Source organism: Gallinula chloropus, assembly GCF_964237585.1.
Source record: "Gallinula chloropus genome assembly, chromosome: 1".
Classification (NCBI taxonomy): Eukaryota; Metazoa; Chordata; class Aves; order Gruiformes; family Rallidae; genus Gallinula; species Gallinula chloropus.
In genome coordinates, this window is record NC_140085.1 from 191,973,409 (window position 1) to 191,986,791 (window position 13,383).

Here is a 13,383-nt window from a genome sequence, read left to right on the forward strand (position 1 = left end):
CTCTTTGGCCAGTTTGGGTCACCTGTCCTGGCTTTGTCCCCTCCTTTCTCATTAATAGAGAAATATGGAGAACTGAAAAAGTCCTTGACTGACAGCACTAAAAACATCAGGGTGTTACCAGCACTGCTTTCATTTTAACTCCCAAACACAGCATTCCATCTGCTGCTACAAAAGAAGTTAACTCCATCCTGGCTGAAACCAGGACAACAAAGTGAAGCCTCACCCCTTGTTGCGCTGTATCCCTAACAAAAGCATGCAGCCATTTACATAAACATATACACAGCGGGGCTCAGGGAGACTTTCTAGTCAAATGTCTGGCTGCAGAGTGTGCTAAATAATTTATCTGGCAACATCAATGGTTCACAATACGATTCCATCAGCACTGATTTGGTGTCCTAATGAATATTCAACAGAGTGTTTATTATTTTCAAACAATATCACAGATTCATTAAGGTTGGAAAAGACCTCCAAGATCATCTACTCCAACCATCCCCCTACCACCTCTACTACTAAACCATGTCCTTAAGTACCTCATCCAGCCTTTCCTTGAACACCCCGAGGGATGGTGACTCCACCACCTCCCTGGGCACCCCGTTCCAATGCACAACCGCTCTTTTGGAGAAGAATTTTCTCCTCATTTCTAACCTGAACCTCCCCTGGCACAACTTGCAGCCATTCCCTCTTGTCCTATCACTACTTATTTACAAGAGGAGGCTGATCCCCAGCTCACTATAACCTACTTTCAGGGAGTTGTAGAGAGCAGTAAGGTCTCCCTGAGCCTCCTCCAGGCTAAACAGTTCCAGTTTTCTCAGCCTCTCCTCATCAGACTTGTGCTCCAGACCCTTCGCCAGCTTCGCTGCCCTTCTCTGGACAAGCTCCAGGGCCTCCATGTCCTTCTTGTAACGAAGGGCCCAAAACTGAACACAGTATGCAAGGTGCAGCCTCACCAGAGCTGAGCACAGCAGGACGATCACCTCCCTGGTCCTATGGCCACACTATTCCTGACACAAGCCAGGATGCCATTGGCCTTCCCGGCCACCCAGGCACACTGCTGGCTCATGTTCAGGTGAGCATCAGCCAACACCCACAGATCATTTCCCTTTTCCCAACAAGCTCAACAGGGCAGGATCACCCGTACTGCTAAGGAAAGCTGTTCAGACACCAACATTAAACTGAAATCAGTATTGGACAATACTGAAATAAATATTGGAAGATCCTGGGAAAAATTCACAGGTGCTCTGCAAACAGTCTGCCCTTTTATTCACTCTCACACCCAGGTGAAGGAGGAAAATGGCTTCACTTACACACTTGAGTTGTAACTTTCTTCGTTACACATAGTGCTAAAAGTCAAACAAGGTCAGCTCCGAGTTGACAGCCGCCTGCTGAAGTAAAGGACTGAGAACTGCAACACAGAGTTGGTTGTGAGATACAAAAAAATCTTAGTTTATTTAACAACGTTGTTAACATTTAATACAAAGACACAAAACAGTTCTCTCTTTCAAGGGCTTTACAGGCTTTATTTCATCTCCTCCACCAGCCAAACTCTGCTCTTGGAGAAATGAAAAGGACAGCACTGAACTGATGAAGCTAGTTACTTGAGGGGCGTTAAATTTAACATTGCTTTTAATCCTTGGCCAACCCCATTTCCTATCAGTCGAATCCAGTAATGTTTCTACTTCCGTACTCCACCGACTTCGATGAACAGGTACAAAAATATGGAAAATTCTAGAACAATCTAAAATTCTGTTCTACTTAACAGTTCTGATTCTCAAGTCCTGGTATTCCTAAAAAGGCTGCTTTGAGATAACCCCTGATTAGCCCCATTCAAGTGTTAGGCGCGAGAGGTTTTATTGTTTATTTGTTTTGCTTTAAATAACCCCATAGTGGTCACAAGCGTCAAACCCCCGTTTTTAAACATCTATAAAAGCATTTATAGACCTAGATGTCTAAGCTTAGGTCGTTAACAGAAAGATTAACTCCCGATAGTCACTGCAATGCCTTCAGTTTTTACAGCTTATTCTGGAAGTGCCACAAGAGGAATCTGAAAGATACAAGACACCGAGTTTACATCATTGGCATTCAAATAAAAGCTTATCAAACTTCACCCAGCAGTAGCTAGCCCTTGTTTGCAGTACTGTGAGCCCACTGATTTACAGAAGGGCTCAGCACCTTCCCCTTCAGCAGCAGCTCTCAGCTCAGGTCAGCTAAGGACAGCACACGCTTACAATCCACAGTTGTACACCCGTGCCCTGGAAGACCCCGTGTCGCATCGCCGCACACAGGGAACACCAGTTGCTTGGGAACAATTACACAACCTCGTGATGCAACAGACAAACACCACTTATAACAAGAGCAGTGGAAATGTCCCACAACAGTCAGCGAGTCTTCCAGGAGCTCCAGCGGGCAGCTGTCACATCTCGTTTGGGTAACGAGCAGTAACATGCAACATAAGCGTCCCACAAGGGCATCGCTTTAGAGGCAGGGCAGCGCGTGGCTCTCTGAAGGATCACCAACAAGATGCTCCTGCAGATTGTTCCTGCAGTTCGGCAGGCTGAGCTGTTCCACTCAGATCACAGCACACTCCCTCCCTGCCCCCAGTCTCAGAGTGCAGAACCAAGCTGCCCTCCTGCTCAAACCTGTCAGCAGGGTGATCAGCAGACCTCCAAGAGGGGTTCTTGGCGCCTCACACCTCCAGCTGTTTATTGCTGCCTATCGCCTAGGTTTCCCCACCTGCTTACATTACATCAGCACACTCAGGCTGGTGGTTATTAAAAAGGCCCATCACCCCTGCGCCCCGCTCCGTAACTGCTCCTAGGAGTGACGTCACTACAATGCTTGATGCTGCATGGCATAGATCTGCCCTGACAGGGCTCAGCTCCTCGACTGATCAGCACAAGCAGGACTCCCTACCCAATGACCTCTCACAGCAGTAATCCCCACAGCCACCTGCTACACCGTGCAAAGGACAGAGCAAGCACTGATCAAAACTGCTCCTTACAGGGTGTGCTTTGTGCTTTGCTAGAAGATCCGTCAACATCACTTCCACCAGCACTTCCAGGCTCCATAGAGATCAGCTACCAGTCACTATGTCTCCATAATCCTGCCCAAGTTTAAACCAGGACACTAAGCATTCACACCTGGATTGTCAACAGCACCATTTTGATCTTTTGGGTTTTTTTAATAAGCCATGGACTAAAATCATCTTGGAGATGGAGTCAGAGCCAAGCTGTCCATTCACCAAGAGACAGGCATTTCATCTACAGCTGAAGCGTCTCCCCTAATTACATGTCCTTTATCAAATAAGAAAACCACCCAGTGGTGGGGCCACTGGTATCTTGACTTCCTTTGGAAGAGCTCTCCGTATTGCAAAGCCTTCCCAGGGTAGGAAAAGCAACTGAAGGAAAGTCTGAGCTCTTACACCAAACAAGAACTACTAATTCAGTGGCAGCAGTTGAGATCAGTGAGGGAACACAGGGCTACTGGGAGACTTTCAGAACCGCAGGAGAATTAACAGCAAAGTAAAACAAGCAACAAAGGTGGAAAGCAGATGCGCATCAGCCCTCTGCAACAGCCTCTTTCTCCCTAACCAACTACTTCCGACCCATTTCCATCCACTTCTTATTTGTGGCCCTTTCCTCCCCTGCCCATCTCCTTTTTTCTTTCCCAAGATTTTGGCTGTGTGCCCCACGACTGTTTTCTCCAGCATTTCAAGTGGGATAGTTTTGTGCTCTCCCTCCCTAGCAAGGAGGAAGCACTGTCCCAACACACCACCCATCATCTTGCAACACCAATGAGAGGAGAAAAGCAGCACAGGTGATGGGAGGCAAGAGGGCACATGGGCACAACCACCTAAGCAGGGTGTTGTCTCCCAAGCTGTACAGTTCTGACAACTGAACTCTACCAGGAACTGTTCCTGCTCCACTTACAGTGAAGGAAGAGCTGGACTTGCAGCGCTGGGTTGTGTTCTGCCCCCTTGAAAGGCCTGGGAAATCTTGCACGCTAAGGGTGAAATAATGGATACTAAGGACAGTAACTTCCCAGCAATGGCTCCAGTGTTCGTGTCTCAGCATCTAAGAGCCTCTCAGCATCTAAAAGCCACTGAGATCTATCAAGTCTTCATTTGCCACACAGCTGACCTGTCTTCCAGACAGGCACATCAATGCAGGTCTTAGCCCCGCAGCATGCCAGGTTGTGCTGATAGGCAGTTTTGGATAGATCATTGAACACCTTTCCATACACGCAATAACCACAGCTACCTTTTCCTTCTCTAAATAAATCCTCCCAGTATCACAAGATACTTCCCATGGGAGATGCAGGATCATATGCATTACATAAAATCACAGAGACAGAAGGCTCCACAGGGCCGGAAAGCATCAGTACTGGAAGACAGAACTTACAGCAGCGTATGTCCTCCTCAATGATCGACTTCTGCGTCTTCAAACTGCCCCGCAACTACTGGCGCGATGTCCACCTCCATCCCATCTGCAATAAAGCAGGCAAAGCCGTGTCACCCCGCAGGTGTTATCAGAGGAAAGGGAGCCAGAGCCCTCTGGTGACAGCAGAGAGCCCTCTGGTGACAGCAGAGAGCCCTCTGGTGACAGCAGAGAGCGACCAGAGAACTCCTCCGCTGAACTTCTGAAAGCAGCCTAGGGGAATGCTCCCTGTGTCAGGGGGGTTGGAACTCTATGATCCTTGGGGTCCCTTCCAACGCTGACCATTCTATGACTATGAATCTCTGAGGCACTCAAGAGTTTGTGGGTTTGTTCCAGCTCTGTAAATCAGTTACCTGAAGATGTCACTGCTTCCTCCAACCTCATCTTGCCCTACTTGCTACAAGATATAAATACTGCATTTAAACTGTTTCAATTTTTTAAAAATAGGAAGTTTCAACGTAACTAATAGTGTGATTCCTTTGAATAGCTTTAAGCACCCTCTTACAGAAAGAGGCTGGATCCTGTTCTGAAACTGCTCTCAGCAATCAAAGGCAATAAAAGGAAAAATCACTCCATGCTGTAATGTCAAAACATCCCAGAATTCTGAAGCTGCCGCCCTGGGGACATCAATAATTGTAGCAAATTAAGAAGCAGTACAGTAGGAAAGGAGATTAGGAAGGCAAACACTGCAGATGAAGATGGCTTTGAGACACATGACGTACTTGCTATTCATTTTATACTTTCAAAATTTGGGGGTTCAGAAATCCTACAAAATTTTCTAATGAAGGGCACAGCTGAAACACAAGCAGGTTGTCCAGTGTATTTCAAGGACAAGAGGGTCCCTCTAGTAAATCTGCAGATGACACCAAATTGGGAGGAGCTGTTGACTCTGCTGAGGGTGGAGGAGCCTGGCAGAGAGATCTGGACAGATCAGAGCAGTGGGCAGTCACCAACAGCATGAAGTTTAACAAGGGGAAGTGTCAGATTCTGCCTCTTCCCTGGCTGTACATCCAGCCTGGGGGATCAGGCGCTGGAGGCTGGCTGTGCTGAGAGATTTGGGTGTCTCTGTCAACAGTGAGTTACCCATGAGCCAGCAGCATGCCCAGGCAGCCAGAAGGGACAGCCCCATCCTGGGGTGTATCAAGCAAAGCATGGCCAGCTGGTCCAGGGAGGGGACTGTCCCACTCTGCACTGTGCTGAGGCGGCCTCACCTCGAGTCCTGGGGGCAGGTTTGGGCACCACAGGACAAGAGGGACACAAAACTCTTGGAGAGCAGCCAGAGCAGGGTAGTGAGGATGGGGAAGGGCCTGAAGGGGAAGTCTTATGAGGAGAGGATGAAGTCCCTGGGGTTGTTCAGCCTGGAGGAGGGTGAACGACCTTATCATGGTCTGTGGCTTCCTGATGAGGGGGAGCGAAGGGGCAGGCGCTGACCTCCTCACTTTGGGGATCAGGGCCAGAACCTGAGGGAACGGCGTGAAGCTGCGCCAGGGGAGATTTAGGTTGGATGTTAGGAAGAGGGTCTGTCCTGAGAGGTGGGTCAGGCAGTGGCACAGGCTCCCCAGGGAAGGGGTCACAGCCCCGAGCTGGGCTGAGGTCAGGAAATGTCTGGCCGATGTGTTCAGTGCCCTGCTCTGACTTGGCTGGGCCTGTGTGGAGCCAGGGGTTGGACTCAGTGGTCCTTATGGGTCCCTTCCAACTCAGGAGAGTTTATTTTTATTTCTTTACAAACCTAAATCAACTTCACCCTACCACTGGGGTAGTGGTACCATTAAAGAATCAAGACTTCTCAACGCAGAAGAGCTCACTGTTTAACAGAGTAACCCTTGATCCACAGCAGGTAACCTCCTGCCTGCAGGACCACAGGCAATTTTTCAACCTGTGGCTGCAAACAACGACAAACCTGATGCACACAGTACAGCACAGCGTCATCAAGTAGGATGCTTGTGGATCAGACAAGAGAACCACTGTTTTCATATATTCTTTAGTAAAAATAGAAAAAAAAAAAAAGGATTTCCTACCTTCAAATTCCCTTATTGAGTCTTCTGTCCTCACTCCAGCCATGTTGTACTGACTGCTGACAGACTGGGCCAACATGCCTTCTAACCTCTCCAGAGTGGCCTGTCCTTCTGCAGTTAGATGTGACAGTCCTTCCTCATAAGTGTAGAAGCTCGGGATGTCACCTTGTTCTAGTTCTGCAAAACCAAGTTTATGTTTATCAGACCTGAGTTTGGGAGCCCGGATCGAGCAGGGGTGGAGGAACAGAACAGCTAGACAAATTACTCTTGAATTGAATGAACTTAAAAGGCTGCTTACATCAGTTACAGAATGCACAGCAATGGGAATTGACTTCACCACAGCAGGGGCACTGAACTCGTGCTAGCACGCCCACTGGGAATGGGAAAGGCTGGCATTCGTGCCTCAGGGCTTTTGAGAACAAGAACAATGTTTTTGCTGAATTCCAGTGATTTGTGATGGCTGAACTACAGATTTTCTGCAATTTTCTGAGGTTTTATATTGTGCCTGGGGCAGAAAGAATGCTTCAGTAAGGTAAATAATAAACATCTAAACAGACCAAAGCATCCTCACGACAGACAGCGTAGGAGAAGTACCAGGTATCCACGGGCTAGGAGGTTATTTCAAAGGGAACAGGCGTTACGAACCGTGGGCCTCAACGTCGTACTCCTCCCCTTCATAGTCGTTGTCCGAATCTTCATCGTCTGGGTCGGGGTGCAGCGCCTGGCACTCGCACATGGCTGAAAACATGGCTTCCACTGCAGGAACACAAGCACACACACACCTCCCTCGTGTCTCCACCAACACTCCACAACAACAGGCAAGAAATCCAGCATTGAGAGGTTGAAATTATTCTTTTACCCGAACCACAACTGAATTCCTATTTGAAAATATCATCCAACAGAACAGCAGCCATGCAAGAAATAAATCAGGTTTCCAAGGCCCAGCTGGGTGCTTTACCCTCTGAATGGAAGTTTTCTGTTATTTCACTGACAATAAATGCTTATCATAGAATCATAGAATGGTCTGGGTTGGGAGGGACCCCAAGGATCACAGAGCTCCAACTTCCCGCCACAGGCAGGGCCACCAGCCTCCAGGCCTGGAGCTACACAAGTTTGCCCAGGGCCCCATTCAACCTGGCCCTGAACACCCCCAGGGATGGGGCATCCACCATCTCTCTGGGCAGCCTGTTGAGTACCTCACCACTCTCTCTAAAAAAAAATCCCCCTAATATCTCATTTAAACCTTCCCTCCTTCAGCTTCAATCCATTCCCCCTTGTCCTGCCAGTGTCCGTCCTTTTAACAAGTTGATTCCCCTCCTGTTTCTCTGCTCCCTTCAGGTCTTATAGCTGGACAATTCAGTCTGTGATTACGCAATACAGGATTCCTTACAACATTTAAATACAAGATTCTCAAAAATTGGATCCAACCTTAAGCTCTGCACCAGATGGGATCCAACTGCTTTCCAGCGATAGCATCCACACATTAGCATGTTCCTAATGAAATTACCCTGGCTTAAATATCACTGAATTTGTAATTAAAAAGATGTTTCCCATACATGTTATCTGGAAACATACATAGATAAGATTCTCTCTGCCATGTGTTTGTACTTAAAAGTCTCTGGTTTAAAGCACTGGAATTTTCCTTGGGATGAGACTACTTGAAATACTCTGGTATCAAGCAAGAAAAAACAAATCTGCCTTGTTTTCAGCACACAAAAAATGGTAATTAGAGAAGGACACCAAGGGATGGTATCCTTTACCTCTCTATACCCCCAGTGTCTTCCACACACAGCCAGGCCTTTAAGCCAAACCACTGTTTCCCTCTTCACTTACAGGCCGATTTGTCGCTCGGTACAAATCTGAACTCTGCGATCGGTTCAACATCGTCATCGCTGTCCTCCTCCTCCTCATCCTCCCCTTCAGCCATGGGAGCCTCTTTCGTCTCTTCTTTAGGAAATTGAAACATTTAAAAGAAACATGTTTATTTTGTCTAAAAAAACCCCAAACAAGAGTCACATTTGTCACTTCTTTCAGGAACACACATCTGATCACATCAGAAATCCAGACACAACCTACAGAGGCTCAAACCAAGCCATTCCCATCACATTATGCAAGGTACAAACCTCTCTATGTATCATTTCAGGACTGGAGATTTCTCTCCCAGGATGTAATCATGTACTTCAGGAAAGCAAAACCAACTGTACTCCGAAACCCCACAGTTGTTTATGAGCACAACGTGTAGTTCAAGTTGCCTGAATTTTACGGATCCTTCACACTACTGTCACAAACTCAACTTGCTTCCAGCGTGGCCTCTCACAGGGGGCTGTGACACTTATGGAAGATCTCTACTTGATTTCTGACACAAAATTGGCACTGCCAAAAATATGAGGAAGCCAAAAAGCTGCCAACCAGCTGTCCCCCAAAATGAAGTGTCCAAGGAAGCTACCCCAATCCTTTTCCAACTGACTCCCGCAGGCACAGCTTGTTACTGCTGAGGCCAGCTCTCTGCTTTCAATGAAGTCAACCTCTGATTGCCTTTTCTAAAAAGGGATGAGGAGAAGGCACACACACAGAGCACAACAAAAACTTTCAGAGGAAGCACAAAATGTACCCTGCCCATCTAAGAAATGCAGCCAAGCAAGCAGAGAGGTCTGGGTTTAGTGCTATTCAGGGATTATAATCAGATTTACTGTAGCCATAGTTCATATATTTCAATAAAAATCCCTACAAATATAATCTATTAAGGATTTATAGATAAGGACTATCAAAGGATATCTGTATTTTCCAATGTAATTATCAGAATGAATCAAAAGCTGGAAACATCTTTCATCAGACTAGGCTCAGTTTAAGAAAGACTGTTAAAGCAGGTGAGGAAGACAAACCAAGAGGCGTACTTACACGTTCTCATACTATTAGTAGTGATAGATCATCAGAGAACATTAGTAACATGACAGGAAGAAATAAAGAAGAGTATTAATAGCTAAAAAATGCCTCTGCCTCCTCAGTCTTGTCAGTACTATCAGTATACAAACTATCTAAAGGAAAATTAAATGCCAGCTTTTAACCTTTAACTACAACGACTAGTGGGCACGAAGGGGAAAGGAAACCTGCTTGAGACTTAATAACACCGCTACTCTTCGATGGAGAAGGCAGTTTATGACATGTAGGATACTAACAGGAATAAAAACTAAAAATTGATACGTGAAAAATAGAGAGAAGCTTCATACAAACAAGAAAATGGAAAGCTTGGTTTCACTAGGTCAAAGCAAGAACAGCCAAAAGGTTGGTTTTGTGGGCAACCTGTGAAGATGCACTAACCTGGTACGTGAGCTAGCCTCTTTTTTCACTATTATTGTTATTATTTTGAAGCAAGCTGTGGGAGAAAATGAAAGCTTGCAGGGTAATGGGGAACAGCAGGGATTCAGAAAGCCTGGAGAGGGTAGCAACATTAACATAAATTCAATAAAGCTGAAAAGATACGTAAGCTGGAATCATGGGGAGACAGCAGAGTACCTAAACTGTTTAAAGTGAGTATGAGAGCAGGGAACCGACTCTCGGTGGCTCCAGCTGTACAGGTTCACACGCTGAGAGAAGGGACCCTCAGCAAGGGCAAAGCTACAGCTCTAAAATAAATTGTAAAGACAAGCTACTGCTTGAATGAAGCATGCAATTTTTAAACCAAAAATACACTCTTCTTGAAGAAGAAATCGTGCTGCTCAGGAACAGTAAGCAACACCCCCAGCATACCTTCGAATTTGGCATTCACCATGACGTACAAGTGCTCCCATGGGTAGGCGGTCAGGTCTCTGGAGACAGCATGTAAACTTATGGTGGGATAATCCAAGGAGAAGCCAACTCCAGAGTTTTCCAGCCAAGACAGGCGACTAACATGGACAGGGAATTAAAAATAAAAAATTGAAGAGAGACAAGTGAGAGGTATTTAAGGTACCTGACTCATGCCTTTAAAAAAGCAAACCTCCCAACAAAGCACTGACACCACTCTCAGCTAACACACGGTTCTGGACCTGCCCTAACGGCTTTAACCCAGGAGCTGAGTGAGGTAAAAGAATCCTTTTCTTAAAGACCTTGGAAGCTGAGCACCCTAAACACATTTCAGCTTTGTTGCACTCACACTGAATTTCTCTCACCACCTCTTCATTTTCTCTTCCCTGCAAACATGTATCATCCCAAAGATAACTACAGACATTCCAGAGTGTGATGTATAGCTCGAATTATGAAACATTCGGTGGTTTTTCAAGACAAAGAGAACACTAGGAAAGTCACTCTTGGATGGAGGACAGAGATCTGATGTGGGTACAGCCTGAACACAGAAAAAACAACCACTTCTGTGATCAGCAGAGCTAATGGAACCAGGCTGTGGTTTCTTCCCTCTCACAGCTCACGAGCTATAACCTCCACTTCCCCCCATTCTGTCATCCCTAACCACAGCAAGAGGCAGCTCAGGTTGTCACCACTGGGTTGCTGCCTCCTTCCTATCAGAAAGATCAACATCTTCTCAGCAGCTGAGAAATCAAATTCAAGCTACTTTTGGGTATCTGTGATCAAGGAGGTCATGCAGAGAACCGAAACACTGAGGGGCAGAAAAGGAGACCTCTGCAAGTTTCTGCGAAGGGATAAAACCAATGAAAAGGTCACAGACCTCAGGAAATCAAGCTGAGAGCAAGTGCTAGCAAAGTGGGAGTGTGGAATTTCTTTCCAAGCCTCAATGTCTACAGCTGCTGATCCAAAGCTGCATTGTCCTCCTGCTTCTCCCGTGGCACAGCACCCCCCACACGCTGGCGTTTTCTATTCATTACCAGCAAGTGACTCTGGTAAAAGCAACGTGCTCCAGACGTGTTGGGAGGAGAAGAGGAGAAGCCTGGAGAAGAGGAGGCTGAGGGGAGACCTTATCACCACCTACCACTACCTGAAGGGAGGGTGTAGAGAGGTGGGCAATGGTCTCTTCAGCCAGGGGATAGGAGATGGGACAAGGGGCAATGGGCTCAAGCTGCACCAGGGAGGGTCAGCTCAGATGTGAGGGAAAAGTTCTTCCCTGAAAGAGTTGTGGGGCTGTGGAGCAGTCTGCCCAGGGAGGGGGTTGAGTCACCAGCCCTGGATGTATCTGAAAAAAGGGTAGATGAGGTACGTAGGGATATGGTTTAGCACAGAACAGGAACAGTTGGACTCAATGATCTTAAAGGTCTTTTCCAACCTTGTGATTCTGTGAGGAAGGCAGGCTTGCACATGCCTCACACAAACACCTACTGAAAGCAACTTGCAAAGAAATTTGACTTTCTATATGTTGAGAGCAGACGCTGGTAGAAGAGAAGCCCTTGAATCTGCAACCAAACAGCTAAACAAAATGGCACGTGAAATTCCAGAGAGATTCCTCTCCAAAAGGAACACAACATCACTAGCAAGTTCGGGTGGGGTAAAAGCCCCCCAAAAACTGTTGGAACTGGTCCAGAGGAGGCCACAAAAACGATCAAAGGGCTGGAGCACCTCTCCTATGAAGACAGACTGAGAGAGTTGGGGCTGTTCAGCCTGGAGAAGGCGCCCGGGGGACCTCAGAGTGGCTTTCCAGAACCTGAAGGGGCTACAGGAAGGCTGGGGAGGAACTTTTTAGAAGGGCAGGGAGTGATAGGACCAGGCAGAATGGTTTTAAATTGGAAGGGGGTAGATTTAGGTTGGATATTAGGAAGAAATTCTTCACTACGTGGGTGGTGAGGTTAAGGGGTTGATGTCCCCTCCCTGGAGATGTTCAAGGCTGGGTTGTATGGCGCTTTGAGCAGCCTGGTCTGGTGAGAGGTGTCCCTGCTCCAGGCAGGGGGGTTGGAACTTTATGATCTCTAAGCTCCCTCCAAACTAAACCATTCTGTGATTCTAAAACAAATCATAAAGCGCTCAGATAACCTGTTCCAGAATAACTCAAGAACTCCGAGCGTTTGTGTGATTAACAGGACACAAGAGGCTTCACAGAACCCCAGCAGCCCCATCTGCCGAAAGAGAGGCCCCGTGTTTTCACCCCTCGAGGCAGCCAGGCTCCCCTGCCGTGCTGTACCCCTTGCCTTCTCTGAAACGAGCAGGGCCAGGAACTCCCCTCGTAGCCCCCTCCGGGGGCTTCCCCCACACGGAATCCCTCCCTTCTCCGAGTCCCTTATCCGCATTGGGCAGCCCCCGCTCGGGGGAGACACCCTTGCCCCTGTCACCGCAGGCCAGGGAGGCAGCCCCGCAGGGCAGGCCCCACACGTTCCCCCCAGGGGTGGGACGGGGGCCCCACACAATCCCCCCGAGGCCCTCCCGGACCCCGACGCAGCCCCCACAAGCCGATCTCAGGATAACCCCCACAGTTCCCTCGGGCAGCCCCTCACACGGCGGCTCCTCAGCCCCCCCGCTCAGCGCGGCCCCCGCAGCCCACGGGGAACCGTAACCCGCCGCACGCACGCTCCGGTCCCGCCGCCCTTACCTCTCGGCGATGTAAAGCGTACCGGCTCCCAGGGTGCGCCCAGCCAGCACCGCCTCCGTGTCCGGCTGCTGGTGGCGAACGCCCTCGGCCGGGGGCGGGAACCGCTTGAGGAAACTCATGGCGCCGCCGCCGCCTCCCTCCTCCACCATCTCTTCCTCCGCGGCCGCAGGAAGCGGAACCGTCCCGAGGGCCGACGGAAGAGGAAACCCTCCCGCTGCCGGCCCCCTCTGCGCACCTCTTGGGTAGTGCCCGCCTGCGCCGCCATGTTGGGGCCGTTCGCGCCTCAGAGGCGGGCGTCTCCCGCGCTGACATGTTGGAACCGTTCCTGCCTCAAAGGCGGGTGTCGCCCCTGCCTGAGGAGCGGCAGCGGGCTGTGTGGTACCACAGGCCTCACCGAAGGCTGTCCAGCTTCCTTCCCCCCCTCGCAGGGGTGGGGACAGCGTCTCACGCCAAAACACCCGTGTTCTTG

General features: G+C 48.6%; 1 protein-coding gene across 1 annotated transcript; it reads right to left on the reverse strand.

Annotated features, from left to right (window-relative positions):
- Positions 1-1,421: 1,421 nt before the first annotated feature.
- On the reverse strand, positions 1,422-13,067 carry CLNS1A (chloride nucleotide-sensitive channel 1A). The gene is made up of 7 exons (XM_084266952.1): positions 12,915-13,067; positions 10,196-10,332; positions 8,282-8,395; positions 7,094-7,204; positions 6,452-6,625; positions 4,398-4,482; positions 1,422-2,041 (listed from the first exon to the last, which is right to left on the reverse strand). The coding sequence occupies exons 1-6, from the start codon at positions 13,061-13,063 to the stop codon at positions 4,415-4,417; spliced, it is 753 nt and encodes a 250-aa protein (XP_084123078.1). The 5' UTR covers positions 13,064-13,067; the 3' UTR covers positions 1,422-2,041; positions 4,398-4,414.
- Between the last annotated feature and the right edge of the window lie 316 nt (positions 13,068-13,383).

Excerpts from the sequence above, each read along its gene's own strand:
- CLNS1A (XM_084266952.1), bottom strand. The coding sequence starts at position 13,063 with ATGGTGGAGGAGGGAGGCGGCGGCGGCGCCATGAGTTTCCTCAAGCGG. Across the intron at positions 10,333-12,914 it reads ACGCTTTACATCGCCGAGAG|TCGCCTGTCTTGGCTGGAAA; the intron begins GTAAGGGCGGCG and ends TGTCCATGTTAG. Across the intron at positions 6,626-7,093 it reads GTACGACGTTGAGGCCCACG|AACTAGAACAAGGTGACATC; the intron begins GTTCGTAACGCC and ends TTGGTTTTGCAG.